Source organism: Lepidochelys kempii, chromosome 1, assembly GCF_965140285.1.
Source record: "Lepidochelys kempii isolate rLepKem1 chromosome 1, rLepKem1.hap1, whole genome shotgun sequence".
Lineage (NCBI taxonomy): Eukaryota > Metazoa > Chordata > Testudines > Cheloniidae > Lepidochelys > Lepidochelys kempii.
The window spans coordinates 13,223,530-13,247,121 of NC_136380.1; the positions used below are offsets into that span (position 1 = coordinate 13,223,530).

Here is a 23,592-nt window from a genome sequence, read left to right on the forward strand (position 1 = left end):
CTAGCCTGGGCTCGTAGGCATTTGCTTGGCCCTGTGTTTCTCCAAGAAGCTGCCCTAGTCACCTGCTCCTTTCATGTTCTCCAGCTGTGTTCTCCCCCACTACCGCAGATCCAGCTCCCTGAATGCCAGTAGCGCTACGGCCAGCCGCGGCACTGGTGTAGGCAGAGAGCATTGTCCCTGGGCAAACAGCTCGCACGTTGGCAACTCTGTGCCTTCTCTGGTCAGCAGCACCTTCAGCAGGGGCACAGGGCACCAGGACAGGCACCGTTCATTAGCCCGCTGCTCACTCATTGCGTCCGCCAATAGCAGGCTTGGTGGGGACAGCTACAAGGGACAGCAAACGGCAGCCCTCCCAGATTGCCCTCAGCCCACATCGCAAACATGCTCAAGTGGTGACCATGTCCCAGGAAAGATGTCGAACAAAACTTTTTTCCTAGGGAGTTTTTTGACCAAACAAAAATAGATTCATAGATTTGTTTCAGTTCATTTCTTTGGCTTTCCTTCACCCCTTTTTTCCTTCCCTCACTTCTGTTCCATGCCCCCTTTCTTCCACTGAAGAAAAAGGAAGGAGGAAAGAAAAGGGAGGAATTCCCCCAAACTGAAGGGAAATAAATGTCTGAGTTAAAAGGGAAACTTTTGTTTCGGGGTGGGAGGGAAGTGGGAGAGAGAGGAGGTGTCAAAGGATTGCATGACAGCGTTTGAGGAAAACAATGAAAACTCTCAAAAGTTTGGTTTTCTTCCAAAAAAGTCTTTTTTCATTGGGAAAAGAATGGACGAAAAGATTTTGGTGAGCTCCACGCTCTTTGAAGGCTGAATGTTTCACCTGTGATGTATCCACACTCTAACAAGCTAGGAACGAGGTTCTATCTCTGATCTCAAAGTGGGGCCTCACTGCACAACAGAGCTGAAATGACGAAGCCTGCATGAACTGGAAGAGGCTAAACAAAGTTGAGTTGTGAGTGTATTACACACACACAGAAAGAGTCCAGTCCCATGAAGAAGAGTTCTAAATAGAAACTGGGAGCGTATAAATAAAATGTCATAAGACTCTACAGTAAAAAGACTGAGGAATGCACATGTTGCATCATACACAGGCTAATTGGCAGATCACAAGTCAAAGAAGTGGCGTGGCTTTTACAGAGAGGCAGTGTGGTCCAGTGGATAGAGCACAGGTCTGGGGCTCAGGGAGATCTGGATTTTATTCCTGGCTCTACTACTGGGTGACCTTGGGCAAGTCACTTTGCTGCTTGATGCCTCAGTTTCCCCATCTGTAAAATGGGTGATAATGACACTGATGGCCTCTGTAAAGCGTTTCGAGATCTGCTGAAGGAAAGCATTACATATGACTTAGGTCTTTATTAATAAAGTGTTTTATAGAATTATTTCAGTTTATATAGTTTTCAGAGTAGCAGCCGTGTTAGTCTGTATCTGCAAAAAGAAAAGGAGTACTTGTGGCACCTCAGAAACTAACAAATTTATGTGAGCATAAGCTTTCATGAGCTACAGCTCACTTCATCGGATGCATTCCTATTACTTCAGTGTCCAGAAGCTATGACGGGCACTTTACATCATCAGAAATTTGTTAAATAATTAATGCAGTACACATAACTGACCATTCACAAAGTACCGCCCCACCTGCCCGTAAAATTATCTATTAAGCCTTTCAACAGTTCCCTCACCTAAACTTTGCTTGCACCCAAACACCTCTGAAAAGAGAGTTAAAGGTAATGCAGAACAGAACAAAATTGGCTTTGAAGCCCTTTTTGGCTTCTTTACAAACCTCTGAAGGTGGCCTGAAAGGATTTCCATTCAGTTTCTTTGCCTGTGTTTCTTTGCTTAAAACAAAAGCAAAACAGGAAATTCAGGTCTTCTCTACTCTAGAAAACTATGGCAAGTGGGAAAAACTAATTCAGCGCTAACATCTCCTGAGACTGAAAGCGAAGGGCATTTTAGTCATGACGATGGTAAATGTGCTGTTGGTTACACCTACTGAATTCCAAATGACTAGCAGAATCTTTGGAGAAAAGAAGTCTTTGTTAAAAATGCACCTTAATTAAAAGAATGGTGTTCTAAGCACTCATAGACATTCCATAAACCTCCAAGAGATCCTCCAACCAAACTAGACAAAGTGTTTTTGGTTAAAAATATATTAACCACGTAGGGGGAAGAAAACTATGCAGACTGTCAGGCCTTTTTTATCCCACATAAAGAAGCCAAAAAGGATGTAAAGCCAATTAAAAAAATAAAATTGTAATGCCCCTTTAAGTATGGGCTCTGGAACGTCAAAGATACGGAGTGAATTTCCGAACTCAGAAGGCTGCAAGGAGGATGCCCTGCCAGCAACTCCCTTATATAGGTGCTCCAACTGGAGCATACTGTATTGATCACAGCTGCACGGGCAAGAGAAATGGTCTCTCGCGCATCTTGGGTACTAAGCTATAAAAGGTCAAAACCACAGCCTCTGTCTCCACCCAGCAGCTCATGAAGCAGCCAGGGAGTCATTGGGTAACAACTAATTTTGTCAGTTTGCAAAGTGCTCTGAGATCCTCACCAGGAAGGTCTTGCGGAGAGCCAGGTTAGTGTAGCCAAGGGAGGAAAGAATGGGGCAAGCCCAGATCTTCTCATCTGAACCCCTGTTCTTGGGTCGGTTCCAAAGCTGGGTGGGCCCTACTGGCCTGGTCTGAGCAGAGGTCAGGTGATTTTATAGAATGGCTACTATCTGGGCTGAGGAAATCACACCTCTGAAACCCAAACCCTAGCCCTGATCTCTGTTTTAATCCTCTGGATGCTGCCTTCTCCGGCAGCGTAACAGAGGATGGGAATAGCACGTTGCAGCAGTGAGATGGGGAACTGCATCTGTTCTCAAGTGGAGCACCCTGGGCTCTGCTGTCCGCAACATGTCCCAGCACCGGAGGACACGGAGCAGCAAGCCACGAAACCATCCCCACCAGCAGGGCAGATTTGGGGTACCTGTTCTCTTACCACAACAGCCACGACCAGCTACTTATCAGCCAGCGCAGCTCAGCTCTGACCTAACGCTTTGCATTTGCCCAAGGCCAACACTTCCCAGCCAGGGTAATCAGGGACAGGCAAAGGGCACAGGGCAGTCAGGAATTCCCCTCGGCACTTCCACTGCCTCCACAGGATTCTCCTTGGGGCAGCAGGCCAGCCATAACCAGGGTAATGGCCACCCCCTCCCGCCCCTCAGCAGCTCCGCAGGGCAGATGAGTCTGAGTGGAGAGGCCGGCCAATGGGACCCTGCGTCCACAGCTTTTAAAGGGATCGAGTTGGAGCCGCCAGATCGATTTCTAGATATTGCAGCAAACCCGATGCCCAGCTCTGCCTCTGCGTCTCTAATGGATGGGGAGATGAGCTCAGGGAGAAGGGCTCTCGGGCCAGGACAGACCTGGGAGCACAGCCTTCTGGTGCCCAGGATGGCAGCTCCCTGCTTTTCCAGGCCTCCCCTGCTGTGTATTTAAAGCAGCAAGGCAGGGGGAGGGTGTGTTTGTGTGGGGAGAGAGGGGGATTAACCCTTTGACTTCTGACACAGAATGCCTGTTATTTCCCTCTCAACCAAAACACCCACCCCCCCCCACATCGCAGCCCTCCTTCCGGCCCATCAGCCTGAGCACAGCGCTCTCCCACAGCACGGCTCCTGCAGCACCCAGACAGGCTGCGATAGCCAGACAAGGAGGGGCGCCCCTCGCACCAGCAGCTGCCACATGCATGCTCCTCGGCATTGCCTCCTCTCCCACCCCAGCCCCACGCACGCTCCTCGGCATTGCCTCCTCCCCAGGGTCATCCAGCTCCAGCCCCCCTAGTCCAGACCGAACCCCGCCAGCTCCTGTGCCCAGGCAGCAAATCGGGCACGGGGGTCGAGGAGGTGGTTACAGGGGACTCCACGCACACTCCCCGTAACCATGCTGCAGGGGGCTGCTTCTCTCATCTCTCTCCTTTCCAGGCCTTCCTGTTCTGCAGCATGCCTTAAAAAACCCACACTGCCAGGGGATCCATGCAATTCTCCCTCAGCACCACTGGCCCCGCACAAGCCTCCTTCCCAGCCCTGCCAGGCTTCACCATAAGGACGCAAGAGGAAGAGTCTTATTTTGGGCAGTCTCCAGGGGCAGCCAGAGCAGACTATTTTAGCCTCGTTTCTCCTGCATCCCCACCCCCACACCCCTGCTGCTTTTCTGCAGCCAGAGGTAAAAGTCTCAGTCCTCAGATGCTCCAGTGTGACCTTTTCTAGCATTGTCTAGTATTCAGTAAGAGGAGGCTGGGGTTGGGGAGGGCATGAGGGAGGCTGAAGGCCTATTACAGAAGCACAGCCTGCTAGACCCCGACCATTCTCTCTTAGCAGAGGGTCTCTGAACCAGCTTCACAGCCAGGGCAGGGAGGTCTCCACTCACGAAGGGCATCCATGCAGTCGCTTCAGAACCAGCCTTGTCAGAGCAGTCACGCGATAAGCATCAAACACTCATTTATAATCACGCTACCACAAGAGTATTGATAAGGGAACCGGGGCGTCGCGTGCCTCCAAGAGAGGCGACGGGCAGCGGGTGGGCGTGACCACAACCCCTTCGGCTCTGGGGCAGGAGCGGTGGATCTGGGGGACTTGGTATGATGCAAGCAGAGTTAGGACACTGCTGAAAAAGACCATGTGGCTAGGTTGCCCAGAGGGAGCCCAGAGGCTGGAAGGTGGCAAAGAGGAGGAGAACTCTGGGTAAAGAAGAGCTCCCTGCCCTGAGATCATACAGTCAGAAGCCCAGAGTCTGCTGTCAGATCGGCGTGGGTGGCCTCGGGTGCCTGCATACAGCCCAGTTGACTTCAGCAGGGCTCTGTGTGGTGGCAGGGGCCCGTCCGGGTGGCTTCAGGCTGGGAAAGCAGACAGCAGAGCGTGTGACGCTGTGTGGGGTGCTGAGGCACGCTTCAGCTTGGTTTTACTGTCACTCTTGCTCGATTGCCTGGGTTTTTAGTCTCCTCCATCGGCTTACCCCAGCCTCTTCTCCCCCTGCCCCCCGAGCCATCCGCTAACACCAGCTTCCTCTTTGCCTCTTCACCCAGCCCCACCCTGGCCAACACAAGAGCTGTCTCCCGCGCAGCCTGCCTGACTCTCGGCTACAAACGACTCGCCCCCTCGCCCCCGCTCTCCACGGCCTGGGGGATACCCGTGCACGTGCAGCCACAGCTTTACACCATTGCCCCACGCTTGTGCTCGATGGGGTGCAGCCGGCCCAGGCCGTGCAGACCAGAACGAGCGCAGGATTACATTGTACTCACTGCGAGGAAGACGACGAGCGCCCAGCAGACCAAGTTCCTCTTCATCCTGAGGGCTGACGACTGCAACGAGCCACGGAACGAACCTGATGGGACAAGGAACAGGAGGGTCACTGGCGAGTCAGCCTTCCTCTGTGGCTAGTTCAGTATCCAGCAGGACGGATGCGCCTTGGCACCCCCATTACAAACCCGGATTTGCCTCCAGCACACACAAGCTTGCTGATCCCTGCAAATTACAGGGAGCCAACAAGAAGACTTAGAAACCTGTGGTTAGTTAAAGGAAAGAAACCCACAACCAGACAGGCTTCCTCTGACAGCGCACGTCCCCTCGCCTTTGGGTCTGTGCCACGCAGCAGAGTCTGGAAGGGTTGCCGGTGATGTACGGCAGCCCTGGAACCTAAGTTGGAAAATCACCAGTGGCCACAACTGTCAGCCTCAGTGGATCTGTGCCCACTTACAGCAGCAGTGCTAGATTTACAGATTGGTCCTATATTTAAAGGCTGCCTCTCTTTTCTGACATATCTGGGTAGTTACAGTTCCCCATTCTTATCAGGCCTTGTATAACAGAAAACCTCCCACATCAAAATGGGCAGGGAAGAAGAGAGACATGGCACAGAGGAAAGCTGTTCGGTTTGACAGGCAGATGCCTGGTTTTCCTTGCCAGTTCAGAAATTTCTCCTACAAAGTCTCCTGCAGGGAGAGGCTGCTTTAGAAAGCCACGTACTAAGCCTCACGTCTAGTTTCCAAAGCCGCCAGCAAGGACTTCCACACTGACTGATGTGCAAGGAGCTTGATGCAGTTAAAGCGAGCCGGGCCTTAGAACGATTTTAAAGGATGATGCATTAGACGTTAATTGTGTCTACAGAGCCCGCAATTAAATGCCCAGAGACCTGCACTTGTTTAATATGATTGATTCGGTTGTTGGTGAATCCATCTGTCAAACGCAACATTACAAGGCATTATTTCATTGCTAGCAGTACATCCTGGGCATGTGTGTTGCTTTAGAGAGTGCTCTGGAGCATCAGAGGATTTTAGGATTGGAGCCAGGGGCAAAGTAGGCACAAGCAGGGGACAGAAGCCAGCTGGCATCATTGCAAGTGGACAACATAGGCTAGAAATACAGGGTGAAATCCTGGCCCCACTCAAAGTCAATGTGAGTTTTGCCATTGACTTCAACAGGGCCAAGATTTCACTGCATCTTGATGAGGTTTGCTTCAGAATGCTGAGCGCAGCTGATGCGCTGTGATTGGCCGCTAGCAAGGTCATACACTTCCAGCGCCTTGGAAAGATGCCCGAAGGAGAGCCACTTCCCTTATTTCACCTCTAAGTTTCACCACAGGAAAGTGACGGTGCTGCCTCTCAGTCCCATCTCAGAACGGTAACTGCACTTTCCTGGATGGTTAGAGTCACGTGGCTTTCGACCTCTCGCTTTAGAGCATTAGCTCAGCCTCTGCTACTGTCCCCAGAAATTCTGCTCATCAGGTGTTTACTCCTCAACCGTTCTGAATTTGCAGGCAGGCTTGGCAGAGGCTAGAGACTCAGACAAGAGGGGATTGTTGCACAGAAAACTAGGTGGCACCAGCTAATGCAAGGAGACCCTCCAACCCTTAGAGGCCTGGTGTCCAGTTTGGCTTCGGCTGCATGTGACCTATTCTGATGGTCTCGTAAGCCCACCTCACAGAAGAATGGTCTGACTGGCATTCAGCTGCTCCAGGAATCTGGAGCGGAGTTCTTAGCTCTGGCAAAACTAAGCAAGGGGATCGGAGGTCAGATTGGTAGGCAAGGAGCACAGATGGGGAGGTCGATTTGTACCATTCAGTGAAACCCAGGAGTCAGGCAGCACGACCAACAGGGATCTCCTACCCTGGGTAAACGGTCTGCTCTCAGATTTGCACTTTATTAGTGTCACGGCAGTGCCAATAGCAATCGTGGCCCCATTGTGCTGTTGAGACAATTCATACTTGGAATCGGAGAGAGTTGCCTGCCCTTATCTAGTAGAAGAATTTGGCTTCTGGGGTTGTTTCCAGCCCACACTGCCCAAGACAAGTATTTTCAGCCTCAGCAATTGATTTTAGATTAGAGGCAAGGCAGGAGTCCCAGGATGTTCACAGGAAGCACCTACTCGACCGGTTCAGAGGTCTGACTACCTTAGATGCAGCCTACAGAAGGCAGTCTCAGTTGCTTTGCTGTATATGCCACAGCTAGGCACAATCAGGGGAATTGCAAATGCTGGCCAAATCCATCCTTAGTGTAACACTGGCTCCAATGAGATTACACCCCCAGCGAGGGATTTTATCTAGTCTGTCACAGAATCATAGGACTGGAAGGGACCTCGAGAGGTCATCTAGTCCAGTTCCCTGCACTCATGACAGGACTAAGTATTATCTAGACTGTCCCTGACAGGGGTTTGTCCAACCTGCTCTTAAAAATCTGCAATGACAGAGATTCCACAACCTCCCTGGGTAATTTATTCCAGTGCTTAACCACCCTGACAGTTGTTAGGAAGTTTTTCCTAATGTCCAACCTAAACCTCCCTTCCTGCAATTTAAGCCCATTGCTTCTTGTCCTTTCCTCAGAGGTTAAGGAGAACAATTTCTCCCTCCTCCTTGTAACAACCCTTTATGTACTTGAAAAGGTATGTCCCTCCTCGGTCTTCTCTTCTCCAGACTAAACAAACCCAGTTTTCTCAATGTTCCCTCACAGGTCATGTGTTCTAGACCCCTAATCATTTTTGTTGCTCTTCTCTGGACTTTCTCAAATTTATCCACATCTTTCCTGAAATGTGGCACCCAGAACTGGACACAATATTCCAGCTGAGGCCTAATCAGCGCGGAGTAGAGCGGAAGAATTACCCCTCGTGTCATGCTTATAACACTCCTGCTAATAAACCCTAGAATGGGCTTTTTTTCTTTTTGGGCAACAGTGTTACACTGTTGACTTATTTGGCTTGTGATCCATTATGACCTCCAGATCCCTTTCTGCAGTACTCCTTCCTAGGCAGTCATTTCCCATTTTGTAAGTGTGCAATAGATTACTCTACTTCGTAGCTAACACTTTGCATTTGTCCTTATTGAATTTCATCCAATTTACTTCAGACCGTTTCTCCAGTTTGTCCAGATCATTTTGAATTATAATCCTACCCTCCAAAGCACTTGCAGCCCCTCCTAGCTTGGTATTGTCCGCAAACTTTATAAGTGTACTCTCTATGCCATTATCTAAATCATTGATGAAGATATTGAACAGAACCAGAACCAATCCCTGTGGGACCACACTCGACATGTGCTTTTAGCATGACTGTCAATCACTGATAACTATTCTCTGGGAACAGTTTTCCAACCAGTTTTGCACCCACCTTATAGTAGCTCCATCTAGGTTGCATTTCCCTAGCTTGTTTATGAGAAGATCATGTGAAACAGTATCAAAAGCTTTAATAAAGTCAAGATTACCACATCTACTGCTTCCCCCCATCCACAAGGCTTGTTACCCTGTCAAAGAAAGCTATCAGGTTGATTTGACACTTGACAAAGCTGTTCTTGATAAATCCATGCTGACTATTACTTATCACCTTATTATCTTCTAGGTGTTTGCAGATTGATTGCTTAACTATCTTTCCACATACTTAAATTAAGCTGACTGGTCTGTAATAACCCCGGGGTTGCCCTTATTTCCCTTTCTATAGATGAGCACTATATTTCTCCTTTTCTAGTCCTCTAGTATCTCTCCCGTCTTTCATGACTTTTCAAAGCCAATTGCTAATGGCTCATACCACCTCAGTCAGCAACTTGAGTATTCTAGGATGCATTTCGTCAGGCCCTGGTCACCTGAAGACATCTAAACTTGTCTAAGTAATTTTTAACTTGCTCTTCCCCTGTTTTAGCCTCTGATCCTACCTCGTTATCACTGGCGTTCACAGTGCTTGGACGTCCAAGCACTACTAACCTTTTTAAACTGAAACTGAAACAAAAAGAGAGTCATTTAACATTTCTGCCATTTCCAATACTTTGTTATTGTTCCCCCCCCCACCCCGGCCCTTAGTAATGGGCCCACCCTGCCCTTGGTCTTCCTTTCTAACATATTTATAGAACGTTGTCTTGTTACCCGTTATGTCTCTAGCTAGTTTAATCTCATATGTGCCTTGGCCTTTCTAATTTTGTCCCTACATACACATGTTTGTTTATATTCATCCTTGGAAACTAGGTCAAATTACAACTTTTTGAATGACAGGTTTTAGAGTAGCAGCTGTGTTAGTCTGTATTCTCAAAAAGAAAAGGAGTACTAAGGGCACCTTACAGACTAAACAAATTATAGATTTCCGCTCCATACGGCTAAATGCAGTGCCTAGTCTCTAAGGTGCCACTAGTACTCCTTTTCTTTTAACTTTTTGATGGACTCTTTTGAGTTTCAGATCATTGAAAAATCTCCTGGTTAAGCCAGGATGGTCTCTTGCCATACTTCTTATCTTTTGTATGCGGTGGGATAGTTTGCTCTTGTTCCCTTAATAAGGTCTCTGAAAAACTGCCAACTGTCAATTGTTTTTCCTCTTAGACTCGCTTCCCATGGGATCTTTCCTACCAACTCCCTGAGTTTGCTAAAGTCTGCCTTCTTGAAATCCATTGTCTTTATTGTGCTGTTTTCTCTCCTACCACTCCTTAGAATCATGCACTCTACCTAGGCGTCAGGCCTAGATTTAAAGCATCCTGCTTGTGTGACTTTAAACGAAGCCCGGAGTGTTTCCTGAAGCCATGCTTCCTGAGATTGAACAGCATGAGGTTATGGCAAATCTAATTAAATAGAAAGCTGACTTTATCTGCCACCTAAGCAATAGTACACCGCTACACAGTATGACTCAGGGGCTGGTGCCTGAAGCAGAATGAAAGCACTTTACTGTATATGACTGCATCACGGCGATATTACAATAGATCGCTTTGATTTTCCTCATCAGTCCTTTTGGGAAGGGAAAAGGGAACGAGGTCAAGAAAGTGAGAACCGCCCGATACAAGTTGACCTCAATAGACACATTATAGCAGGAACAGCCAAATTTACTGATCTCCGAACTGCACATAATAATCTTCAGCAGTTTGAGAGCACAACCTGCCCTGTGGGGTGGCGCCTGCCGGGGTGTGGGCCTTCTGCCCTGATGCCCCTTCCCCCTCTGCTAGGCTAAAGCCCCTAGTCCTGCCACCATCTTGCCACCGGGCAGAAGCCCCCATTCCCCCTGCCCAGTCTTGTAAGGTGGAGAATGGTGGGGGGGGCAAACAGGGGGGAGGCTCTGGGAGCTGCATTTTAACTGTACAAGAGCCGCATGTGGCTCACAAGCCACAGTTCAGCCACAACTGCATTATAGGTGGTTCTCAAATACTTATTAACAACTAGGAGTCTGGTGGCACCTTAAAGACTAACAGATTTATTTGGGCATAAGCTTTCGTGGGTAAAACACCACTTGCATCTGAAGAAGTGGTGTTTTACCCACGAAAGCTTATGCCCAAATAAATCTGTTAGTCTTTAAGGTGCCACCAGACTCCTAGTTGCTTTTGTGGATACAGATTAACACGGCTGCCCCCTGATACTTGACATTACTTATTGTCACCTTATTTGTTCTTTTTCCTTTAAAGGCAATATAATCCCAGAGAACTGTACTGACCTACCGTGACGAAGTGGGAATGTTCTTAATGTTTTCTCTGAATACTGTGTGTGTGTGTCTCAGTTTCCCCTATGTATCACTCAAGCATCTAGGTGGTAGGATAAGGGTGTGTGATTGTTGCAGGGACCCCTAGAGGGCAGGTGTGACTGCCGACTGTGGCCAAAGAATGACAGACACTCTGATGCCCAAATAAATCTGTTAGTCTCTAAGGTGCCACAAGTACTCCTGGTTCTTTTTACACTGTAGCCTGGCGACTGATGGCCAGGCCCCCTCCTCTGCAAGAAGCAGCCAGAAGTGTTGGAGAACAAAGCAAAAGGAAAGAGACAAAGGATGGACGCACAAGGGGGGGGGGGGCGTAACTGAGGCCAGGCAGCTGGAAGTGAGTCAGTCTGCTGGTTTGGGACTCAGCCCCCCTCCCCCCCCCCCCCCCCAGGGCCCTGAGCTCTGGATGCCCCCCTCCTTGAAGATGGACTTTCCTAAAACTTCCTGATTTCTGTGCGAACACTATCTGTTCTACGCTGGGTTCCTCTCGACTAATAAACTTACTGTTTTACAAAGCTGGCTAAGAGTCTGCTGACTGCAAAGTTGGGGTGCATGGCTCTTTGGGGACATGCAAGGCTTCCCCAGGCGTCCCATCCAGGTAGATGGGAGCCCACGGTGTGAACAGGGGTGCTGCATGCTCCGGAGGTGGACCCAGGAAGGGCCAAAGCTAAGCAGGCTTCTCGCTCTAGTGAAAGTGTGCCCTGAGCAGGGAACCACACTGGACCAGAGGCCTGGCTGAGCTTCACTCAGAGCAATACCAGAGCACCAGACTGACACACCTCATCTCTAAAGCAGAGTTGTGAAAGGACTGAACAGGAAGCGATTAGGGTTTTTGACTGTGAAAGAAAACCCACAAACCAGTTTCACCTCAATCTGGTGACGAGGTAAGTTTAGGGAGAGTGTGCTTGTGAATGGATCCCTCAACATGCTCTAGGCATCTGAACTTCACCAGCACCGTTAAGCACAAAAGGCTTGTTTTGTTTATGGAAGTGTATCTAGCAGACAGAGCAAGGCCGTGCAAGTAGAAGTGCCAGGTTCTATTCCCAGAATTGCCACTGTCTCACAGATTAGCTTTACACACTCAGTTACCATTGGTTGAAACAAAACGCCACAGGAAAAATTATAATATTTTTCAAAACCGCTCACAAAAAATGTTTATTCAACTAAAACCAGATGCTGAAAGAGAACGGTTTGTGAAAAAGAGATCGGTGTGTGTTTGAAAACCAATCTTTTAAAACTGAAAATGAGACTCAAAAAAAATTTTTGGTGAATTTTTTATTGTAGGATTTTTTTAAATGTATGTTGGGGGGGGGAACCTATTTTCCCCCCACCCCCCATTTTCAGTGAAAAAACATTTCATGTTTTTAGTCTGTAAAGCTATTTTTCTATCAACAAAAAGTTGTTTTGATCAAGAAATTTCAACCATCTCTCGAAATCCTACTTCCGTATTGCCACAGTGCCATTCCCCATGAAGTCTGTAAGACGAGAGCACCCCATTGGGACTGCGGAATTTGGCCTCTGAATAACTTTGTTACGCTCCAATGACAGACATGGAATGCAAGAGCCAAAGAGTAATGAAGAGATTAGTGACCAATGATCGCTTTCACAGAAACAGTCAGCTAAAGGCTCTCAGTTACACCCATGCAACATCCGCCGAAGTGCATGCTTTTGGCTGAAGGCAGAATTTAACATTAAATGTGTCATCAGGCTTCGTGGTTCATTAGGAGTTGCTCATGTGTGTATGGGAAGCACATGAGGAGAAAAAGCAGAGGAATGAGTCCATTCCTGCAAAGAACTATGTATCAGCCATTGCCAGCAGCAAGATACTCAACGCAGCTGTCCCATTCATCACCCGCCCCCCCCCAAAAAAAGTTTAAAGCAGTTACTCATAGAGAGGAGACTAAAGCTCACATATCTTTAGATTCCAGCTACTCCAGCTCAAATGTGCCCTGCTTGCAAGTAGATTCATAGACTCCCCAGCCCGAAAGGGCCCTTGTGATCATCTAGTCTGACCTCCTCTGTAACACAGGCCAGAGAACTCACCTCCCCCCCCCCCAAATAATATAGTATTTCCCCCTCTTTCTGCTAGTGTCACAGACCCAACCTGGGACCTAAGAGCTGGGTTCTGCCCTTCTTCTGCATCAACACCTGTAACAGAGGCTGAAGGCCTTCAGAAACAGCTGGGCAACCAGGATTTTATCCAGAGATTGTGCTGCGTCTTTATGAGATTGCTTCAAAACTCTGAGCGCAGCTGAAGCTTTGAGCGTGGCTGCAGGTGAGATCACACACACTTCCAGAGCCTTGTAAAAATGACTTTGTCTAGCTGTCATAAATATAAAGGGAAGGGTAAACCCCTTTGAAATCCCTCTTGGCCAGGGGAAAGCTCCTCTCACCTGTAAAAGGTTAAGAAGCTAAAGGTAACCTCGCTGGTACCTGACCAAAATGACCAATGAGGAGACAAGATACTTTCAAAAGCTGGGAGGAGGGAGAGAAACAAAGGGTCTGTGTCTGTCTGTAGGCTGCTCTTGCCAGGGACAGAACAGGAATGGAGTCTTAGAACTTTTAGTAAGTAATCTAGCTAGGTATGTGTTAGTTTATGATTTCTTTAAATGGCTGAGAAAAGAATTGTGCTGAATAGAATAACTATTTCTGTCTGTGTATCTTTTTTGTAACTTAAGGTTTTGCCTAGAGGGGTTCTTTATGTTTTTGAATCTAATTACCCTGTAAGATATCTACCATCCTGATTTTACAGGGGGGATTTCTTTATTTCTATTTACTTCTATTTTTATTAAAAGTCTCCTTGTAAGAAGACTGAATGCTTTTTCATTGTTCTCAGATCCAAGGGTTTGGGTCTGTGGTCACCTATGCAAATTGGTGAGGCTTTTTATCCAACATTTCCCAGGAAAGGGGGGGGTGCAAGTGTTGGGAGGATTGTTCATTGTTCTTAAGATCGAAGGGTCTGGGTCTGTAGTCACCTAGGCAAATTGGTGAGGCTTTTTACCAAACCTTGTCCAGGAAGTGAGGTGTAGGGTTTTGGGAAGTATTTTGGGGGGAAAGACGTGTCCAAACAGCTCTTCCCCAGTAACCAGTATTAGTTTGGTGGTGGTAGCGGCCAGTCCAAGGACAACGGGTGGAATATTTTGTACCTTGGGGAAGTTTAGACCTAAGCTGGTAAAGATAAGCTTAGGAGGTTTTTCATGCAGGTCCCCACATCTGTACCCTAGAGTTCAGAGTGGGGGAGGAACCTTGACACTAGCTGTTTCCCTTATTTCTTCTATAAATTCCATGCCAGGAAAGCAACCGTGCAGCCTCTCAGTCCTGTTTCAGGGCAATAATTGCCCTTTCCTGGATGGTTAGAATCACCCGGCTTGTGACTTCTTGCTGTTGCACTCAGCATCTGCTACTATCCCCAGAAACTCTGCCCGGCAGGTTTAGGGCTCAGTCACTTTATAAATTTGCATGCAACCTTGCGTAGGCCATAGCTACACGAGCACTTTTGTCGGTCAGTGCAGAGCGATTACCCAGGAGACCTTACAGGGGCACAGCTGCACCACTGTAAAGGTCTATAGTGTAATCATAGCCTTAGAGGCAAGAGATTGCCTCTCTAGAAACAGTGGGGCAGCCCTATCACCTTCAGATTATTCCCTGAGTGTCCCCGCAGTGTTGCCAACTCTCGTGATTTTATGGCACGTCTCACAATACAGTATTTGGTGGTTTCCTCCAAGCCCCAGCTTCTGGAGCTGGATGTTGAAATTTCAGCTTTCCTTAAAAAACAAAAAACAAACCACCCCACACAGCCAGGAAGCAAAGAAAAAGAACCCAAAGTTTGGTTTTTTGTTTTTGTCTTTTTGTTTTTTAAAAAAAAAATCAGGATTTTTCTCTTTTTTTAAAACCTGACTTATGACTTTTGAATGGCACCACCACCTATGGAAGCCCTGCTTGGAACCTCACAGCACTGTTGGGGATGTACAGGTGGGAACAGCCTCCAGCTAGCTCGGCAGGACTAACAAATATTTTTATCCTTGAGCTCAGCAAATCTGGCTCCAAAGCAGATCTGCTGAGTAAACAGGTGCCACTGTTCCATAGCCTCGTATCAGAGTATCTGAGCTCCCCAGATTCTCATTCTGTGCTACCTGGCAGCCGCAATGGGTTGGGGTGGATGTGCGCAAAAGGAGCATGGCACTGCAATCAATCATTTCCCTCGTGGGCTGCAGAGTTTCATGGGTAGCACTAAAGGAATGCAATCCCAGGCATAGCACTTTCCCCACTTTATTTCCCCTAGGAAAGAATGTGAATTGCCCAGAGGCTGGGGCTGAGCAGTGGACACACTGGGAATAAGGTGGTCTGGGCTTGTTAGCAGACAGCTGGATGTATGAATGCTATTTTTAATGCAGCATTAATACACTTCACACCCGCAGCTCCTTTTCCCGCAGAGAACCAAAGCCCTTGGATCATTAAACTTCACAAACTCTAGTGAAAGTAATGCATCATCCCATGGAGAAACTGAGGCACACCCATGTTAACTGTATCGTCCCAAAGGGCAGAGAGCTAGAGGCCTTGTGTAAACACATATGGCTACATCTTCACTGCCCCAAAAGGTGTTTGGGTAACTAGCTAAGACAGGGTAGTTTTCTGTAAGTCGGGGTGGTGTTACCACAGTGACTGAAAACCCCCCTTCCGTTGCGGCAGGCTGCATCTACACCAGGGGGCTATGCTGGTATAGCTACAGCCACCTAGCTATGCCAGGGTAATCTCCGTCCTGTAGACGTAACCCTAGTGGTGACAAGTCCGTTAGTTTTTAACTGCGATGCAGCCAGGTGACTCAACCATGGGTGCAGGGGATAGCATTGACCTCACCTGGCTACATTGCGGTAAAAACTTCTGTGTCTTGCCTCCCCTAGGATTTTACAGCAAGCTAACTAGCATGTGTGTTTTTATAGCGAGATAACCAACATTTCCTGGCTGTGAAGACAGGGCCTAAGAAAAGGTGATTTTCCTTCTAACAAGCTTTAGCAATTAGGACTTAAACACTGCTTAGTGCCCGTCGTAGAGAGGGGTTAGCACCTGGGGTAGACCACAACCAGCTACCCATCTTTGAAAGCGTTAAGTTCTGGGCGCGAAGGACTCATCCACTAACTTCAGCGAAAAGCCAGCACTATTTCCTGCTCTCGGCAAGGGCAGAGCAAGGAACGGGAGCCAGGAATCCTGGGTTCTATTCCTGGCTGGAATGCCCACAGAACGCTAACGCTGCCTCCAGGGTTACACGCTGCTTGTTTGGGGTGGTGGTGGTGGTGATGTTCTCACCTTTCACGGGAACGGCCGCCATTTCCCCCTCTGCCTATCCTGCCCCAGTGAACGCTGCCCTTTTGAGAGATGCGTGCCAGTAGGAGCAACCCTGCCCCCCCAAGCCAGTGCAGTCCCAGCCACTCTATGGAGCCCTCCATGCTGTCCTACAGACAGACACTTCCCAGGGTGGGCGCATGCAAATCACCAGGATCCCTTGCCCGCACCTACTGGAGAATAAGAGCCAATTCCATTGTCTTACAAGAGGATGGCAGTAAAGACACTCAATATACAGTTGCTTCCACTCTCCTCAGAGGAGCCAAGCAAGCCACGAGTGATCAAAGGCACAGCACCGTGGCTTCAGCTCTCGTCTTGGCCGCACTGGGAGTTAAGCGCCAGACAGCCCGGCCTCACTGCAGGATGAAAGCTCTGAACCCCCGCCCCAATCTATTTTTGGCCCTGCAGCTCTCAGGAAAGGCTGCCTCAGGGAAGCCTCTGCCAAAGGTAGACACCTGTGACATAGCAGTTATAATCAGGCACCATTCAGCAACCTTTCCACTGAAGCCTCCTCAGGAAAGCGGGGAGCAGGAGCAGCCCCAGCTTAAGGGGAGAGATTTAGCTTTGCTGAGGCTGCAGCTTCTTCCAGGGAAAGGCAGGAGGGAGGGAATGCACAGGACTTTGGGAGAGGATTTAAAGAAGACAGGGCAATTCCCACTGCAGCTAGAGTCAGGACCCCTGCATGAGGTGCAATCTTGGACAAGTCAGAACACGGTCTTGTCCCTCAGTTTCCCCAACTGTAAAATGGGGATAGTGATACTCCTCTGCCTCATAGGGGTGGTGGGAGGACCGAGGTTCGCAGAGTGCTAGAGATGCTCTGATGGAAGGTGCTATGCACCAGCAGGCAATGAGGCTTCACCCCTCTACAAACCTGCACCAATTTAATTCCAGCAGTGCAAATCTCTGTGAGGACACGGATAGCCCAAGGCTGTTCCTAACCCAAGAAAGCCGGATTTCAACCAAAATAAGATTATACGCACAGTCTTTCGCGCCAGTTCACTCCTGCAGTAAACCCTGTGCAAGTTTCTTTTGTAGGAAAGCCCTGAAGTGGGCAGCGGTTGACACCAAGATTTCCACAAAAATGTTCAGCAGACTCAGTTTCTAGATCTGCAGCAGGGGGGTTTCCAATCTTTTTTCATTTGCGGACCCCTAAAAGGTTTTGAATGGAGGTGCGGACCCCTTTGGAAAAAATCTTAGGCATAGTCTGCAGACCTCAGAGGTCCGAGGACCACAGGTTGAAAATCATGGATCTGCAGAAACCACTTCCCTTTTAATGGTAATCTGCCCACAGTTTTAAATTAATCCAGCACTTACTCGAAAACTTCATCCACTCCCCCGCCTTGTCTGGAGCAATCACACTTTTCATTTGTGATGTAGTCATGTGTCATACTCATCCCATTCCCACTGCTCTAATTAAATGTAATTAACTATACACTATTAAAGCCTGACTGAAACAGGAATTTTCCCAGTAGCAGGGCTGTAAAAAAATTAGTATGTAATAATAGTGCCACTTTAGATTCATATAGCACTTTCCATCCAAGGGCGTCTCAAGACACTTTACATATTGGGAGACCAAATTCGCCACTAGAGTGAGCACAATTTCACTGACTTCGATGGTGCTGTGTTGCTTTATGCTAGTTGCAAAATTAAGCCCCACAGCTCACAGGGAAATTAATCCACCACTGAAATGCAGCCACCTCTGGAGCGAGGTGTGGCAGTCGTGATGCACAACAACATTCCACAGTGCTGAGCAGCTTATCCAATCGGAGCTAAAGGGAGGATTTATCAATGGTATAGATATTAGTGTTCAAAAAAAAAAGAAAGGGGGTGGGGTGGGGGGAGTGCTTTATGTCAGACTTCCAAATTTAAAATCAGTGAAACAAGATTATTGGAGAGAAATGGGTTGGTACATTCTTACTACAACGCAGCAGAATAGAACAGTCCTGCGAAGAGAATGGAACCAAGTCTGAGTGAAATCTTTATCTCCAACATTTAAAGCCTGGCTAGCGTAGTTTAAAGTGAAATGGAGCAAGATGTCCCCATTTGTTTTTCACAGTGGCAGAAGAAATCCCCCATTGCCAGGCTACTCTTGTAATCAAGTTTCAGAGTGGTAGCCATGTTAGTCTATATCAGCAAAAAGAACGAGGAGTTCTTATGACACCTTAGAGACTAGCAAATTTATTTGGGCATAAGCTTTCGTGAGCTAAAACCCACTTCATCAGATGCATGCAGTGGAAAGTACAGTAGGAAGACATAATATCTATACACATGCATTTTTTCATGTTCTCTGTGTGTATTGCCATACCAACTCTAACGAGACTAATCAGTTAAGGTGGGCTATTATCAGCAGAAAAAAAAAAAAAGTTTTGTAGTGATAAATGGGCCTTCCCAATTATCACTACAAAAGTTTTTTTCTCCTGCTTATAATAGCCCACCTTAACTGATTAGTCTCGTTAGAGTTGGTACGGCAACACCAATTTTCTCATGTTCTCTGTGTATGTTATAAAGTAAAATGTATCTTCCTACTGTATTTTCCACTGCATGCATCCAATGAAGTGGGTTTCAGCCCACAAAAGCTTATGCCCAAATAAATGTATTAGTCTCTAAAGGTGCCACAAGTCCTCCTTTTCTTTTTATTGTAATCAAGACAGTCACTTACGCAGGGAGGGGGAGTTGGGGAGTGGTCAGGACTCTTGGGCTCTTACTCTAGGCCAGGCAAACTTTTTGGCCTGAAGGCCACATCAGGTTTCCAGCATCGTATGGAGGGCTGGTTAGGGGAGACTGTGTCTCCCCAAACAGCCAGGCGTGGCCTAGCCTCTGCCTCCTATCCAACCCCACTGCTTCTCAGCTCCTCATGGACCCATCCAACCCCCCTCGTCCCCTGATGGCCCCCGCAGGACTCCTACCACATCCACCATCCCCTGCTCCCTTGTCCCCTGACCACCCCCAGACCCCGCACCCCTGACTGTCCCATCCAACCCTCCCACCCCCAATTCCTGACTTGCGCCCTGGGATCCCCTACCCCATCCAACCCCACTGTTCCTTGGCCTCTGACCAACCCAACCCCTATCCACCCCCAACTCCCCTTCCCTCTATCCAACCCCCACTGCTCCCTGCCCCCTTACTGTGCTGCCTGGAGCACCGGTGGCTGGCGATGCTACAGCCGTGCCACCCAGAGTACCGGGTCAGGCAACTGCGCTGCCTGGCTGCCCAGAGCACTGCACCAGCGGCATGGCACGCTGAGGCTGTGGGGGAGTGGCTGAGGGATAGCCTCCTGGGCCAGGAGCTCAGGGGCCAGGCAGGAGGGTCCTGCGGACTGTAGTTTGCCCACCTCTGCTCTAGTCAATCAAGGTCATGCAGCGAGCTGATGGCAGTCTGGGTGTCAGGAGGCTTAGATAACATTTTTAATCATTAAAAAGTATTAATGGAGACAGCAGTTCTCTTTTGTAGGAGGTTTCACTCTACATTCCCATAGCCCCTAAAGAGCCTCCCACGGAGGCTGCAAACCCACGAGGAGACCATCTTTGCTAAAAGAGTCAGAATTCTAAATGGACAAGACGAACAGCGGCAGGGAAGGCAGAAGCACAGAGGTGCCCAAGGTCACCCAGCGGGTCAGTGGCACAGCTGGGAATAGAATCCAGGTCTCCTGGTCACGTCACTGTGTGTTTTGTACCAGGAAGAAGGAAATCGCCCAAGACGTTGTACCCCTTGGCTAATCTAAACAGAAATCTCAACACATCCTCATGACTTCAGGGGAGTGGGAGGGAAGGATACGCCCACCAATTTACAGAGTTAATACAGCCTCCCATGTGGTTTGACTTGCTGTACTACAAATTGTACATGACTCTGGGTTCCAGAGAACAGTGACGTCTTGAGAGTTCTGATTTGTGAAAGGGAGTTTGAAGTTTCCCCTATTTTGATTACTCAGAAACTTCTTCCTTGTAGTGGATAGTGAATCGGGTGTCCTCCTTCCTGCTAAAGTGACTAGATAACTTCCTCTAAAGAATGACTCAGCCTCTCATTTGCTTACCTTAATGATTTAATACAAGGCATTATGCAAGGTGCTGGTGAGACCTCATCTGGAATGCTGTGTGCAATGCTAGTCTCCCATGTATAAGAAAAAGATGAGGCCAAACTGGAACATGTACAGAGAAGGGCTACTAGGATGATCAGAGGAACAGAGAACCTACCCTACAAGAGGAGACTTAAGGAGCTTGGCTGGTTTAGCCTAACCAAACGAAGGAGGAGGGAACATAATTGGAGGGATAAACACCAGGGAGGGGGAAGTGTTATTTAAGTTAAGCGCTAATGTGGACATAAGAACAGATACAAACTGGCCATCAATAAATTTAGGCTTGTGATTAGATTATTTCTAATCAAAGGAATGAAGTTCTGGAACAGCCTTCCACAGGGAATAGTAGGGGCAAAAAAACCTAACTTGTTTAAGATGGAGCTTGTAAGTTTATGAAGATGGTGGTACAATGAGATGGGCCGCAATGGCACGTGGCCCCTCCTCGACTGCTACTAGCAAATATCTCCAACTGCTAGAGATGGGACCCGAGCTGGGGAGGGCTCGTAGTTACAGAGAATTCTTTCCCAAGCGTCTTGTGTGCACATGCTCAGGATCTAACTGACGGCAATATTTAAGAAGGAATTTTGCCCCAGGTCAGATTGGCAGAGACCCTGGGGGTAGGGGAGTGGATGGTGAAGGGTTTGTCTTACTCTGCAGCATAGGGTCATCTGCTGGTTTGAATTAGAGTAAATGGTGGAGTTGCTGTAACTTGAAGTCTTTAAATCATGATTTGAGGACTTCAGTAACTCATCCAGAGGTTATGACCCTATTACAGGAGAGGGTGGATGAGGTTCTGTAGCCTGCAATGTGCAAGAGGTCAAACTAGATGATCAGGCTGGTCCTTTTTGGGGCTAAAGTCTGTAATAAATATGAAATCTCCAAGTTATATGCTTACCTAATACATGCAGCCTTGCATTCTGGTTATTGTCACCCATATTTCCCCCCACCCCCTGACATAATACCCACCTGTAATATGTCCCTCTTTGAGGCAGGGGCAGTCTTAGCTTATGTCTGTACAGCACCCAGTACATGGGGTCCCGATCTGGACTGGGGCCTCTGATGGAGTTTAGGCTGCAGTGCTCAAGCGTGGATGTCTAGAGTCAGACAACTAAAGCTAGATTTAAGGATCAAAATTAAACATGGCTGTTCCCCAAGCTGCTGAGAACCCCAGGGGAGAGGCCATAAAGCCCACCAGCTTTGGTTTAGGTATCTAATTCCTCAAATGTAGGGGAGGGAAGTTCGATCTGTCTCCAGCCTAGCCTACGAGGTATGGAATTGGTGCTGCGTGACGTGCTCTGGTGCACAGCAGGTGGTCCTGCCAGCACCACCTCCCCAACACAACTTTACTGTGAAACCTTCCAGTCCTTCCCCCAAAAACAGCATCTAAGGCGGCAGCGGAAGGCAATCTAGTATGACCACGGGCTCAGAAAGGCAGGGACCTCTTGTGCTCTACAATTGCGTCCACACATAGGGACCATGTTCTATTAAAAGGCAGCCTTGCCTTCAGAGAAAGCAAAGGGCAAGAAGCGAGACTTCAAACTAGCGAAACTGAGGTTTGGGGACATACAAGGAATGGCCTGAAGATCAGCAAGAGTTACAGAGCAGTGCGATTTCCAGGGATAAAAGCCAAAAGGATGAAAAAGTTTGCATCCGGGGGAAGATTAGGATCTCTCCAGGAACACAAAACTCAATATATGCAAAACCTCATGACATGCAAACAAGTCAGCAGCAGATGCAACCCCAGGGCATATTCCAGCAGGTTGCTTCTGTCAGGAGCTATTCTAGATGAAATCCTGGCCCTGTTGAAGTCACTGGGAGTTTTGCTGTTGACTTCAATGGGTCTAGGAATTCACCCCGAGTTTGTGACCTGTGTTTACATACAGTGAAGGATGGGAGGGGGCTCCGGGTCTGGCTTTCCTGCTGCCTTCAGACCAGAGGCACAACAACAGAAGGGTCTCTGTTGTTGGAGAAGGCAATTTGTGAGAGAGACTGGGAGGAACCCCCGCCCGCCCCCCCCCCAACAGCTCATCATTGTTCCCAGCAGCCCTGCAAGTGGCTCCTTTGTTGCACTGGCCTGGCGGTGGGCCGTGAATGGCCATTGAAAGCCCTTTCTTTGACCAGCTGGCTCAAAGCCAGCATGTTACGCTGGAGACGCTGGCCTCTTTCCGTGCGGCCAGTGGTGCTACATGAGTGACAGCCAGCCCAGAGAAAACAGCAGCTGGCCAAGATTTTAAATAGTGGGTTTAATCCCCCCCAAAAAAGCCCTTCTGGAAAACCCTAGAGAATTTAACAGGAGAGGGTAAACCTTCCTGTAGGTTTGTTCTTGCACCATCCGATAGAATTTAATTGAGAATTCTATCCCTGCTCTGGGATGGTTCAGAAAAGCCATAAGAAGGAGAATGATATATTAAATTCTATCAGGCGCTTGGAGTAATTGCTATAGTCATCTACTGGCTTTCTGCCTCTTACATTCCATAGGACCTTTCATAGAGGACAGTCCCTTATAGCACCAAGGGATTCCAGGACTTTCTGGCCTGCTCAGAGAACTGGACTGACACCACTCAGAAGGGTGCAGTGTTCAAGCTCGTGCTGGTGAGAGTCAGGTGGGACGTGCATGCGTACTCTGTTGGAAAACGGACACGCGCCTCTCCTTGTGTGCAGGGGACAGCAGCATAGCTGCCAGCACCAGCTTCCCGCTGTGCGGCTGGAAGACGGTCTGAGACCAAGCTTCCCAGTGGGGGCTTCTTCTCGGAGCGTTACAGTGTGGTGCATTGTTTCCAGAAGAACAGCGGCCCCAGACAGCACGCTGTCCTCTCCGAATGCAAGCGAGAGGCAAACAATCCCCAAGGTGCTATTTAAAATGTTGCCATGCCCTTTACTGGGGGAAGTAATTGCATTTCAGGGCTTTGTGTAAAGTGTCACAGAGCTTCAGCTGTCAGACAAAGAGGGAAACAGTTTCCCAGGATGCAACAGGCAAATACCTGCTAGGCATTCACTGTGCCTTTTGCAGCAGCGGACGATTGCCATGGAGAGAAAATGTCTGACATTCAGCAGACCAGAGACAGATCAGCTGTGCCATGCACTCTGCTCCTGACACAGGGCCCATCTTGTGGGGGCGTCAGGTGATCGGCATAAGTGGAAGCAATGTACAGCTTTGTTATTAAGAAAAAAAAAATATCTGCATGGGTCAAGAGAGGGGCCTCAGAGATATGCAGGACTGAGA

At 48.4% G+C, this 23,592-nt stretch overlaps 1 protein-coding gene across 2 annotated transcripts in view; it reads right to left on the reverse strand.

Moving 5' to 3' along the window:
* RELT (RELT TNF receptor) overlaps positions 1–23,592 on the reverse strand; it is an 80,974-nt gene that overhangs the window by 31,630 nt on the left and 25,752 nt on the right. For both annotated transcript variants that reach the window (XM_073316148.2, XM_073316052.2), the window contains exon 2: positions 5,278–5,360. In XM_073316148.2, the coding sequence (XP_073172249.1) occupies positions 5,278–5,322 (45 nt within the window). In that variant the 5' untranslated portion in view covers positions 5,323–5,360. The remainder of the gene's footprint in view (positions 1–5,277; positions 5,361–23,592) is intronic.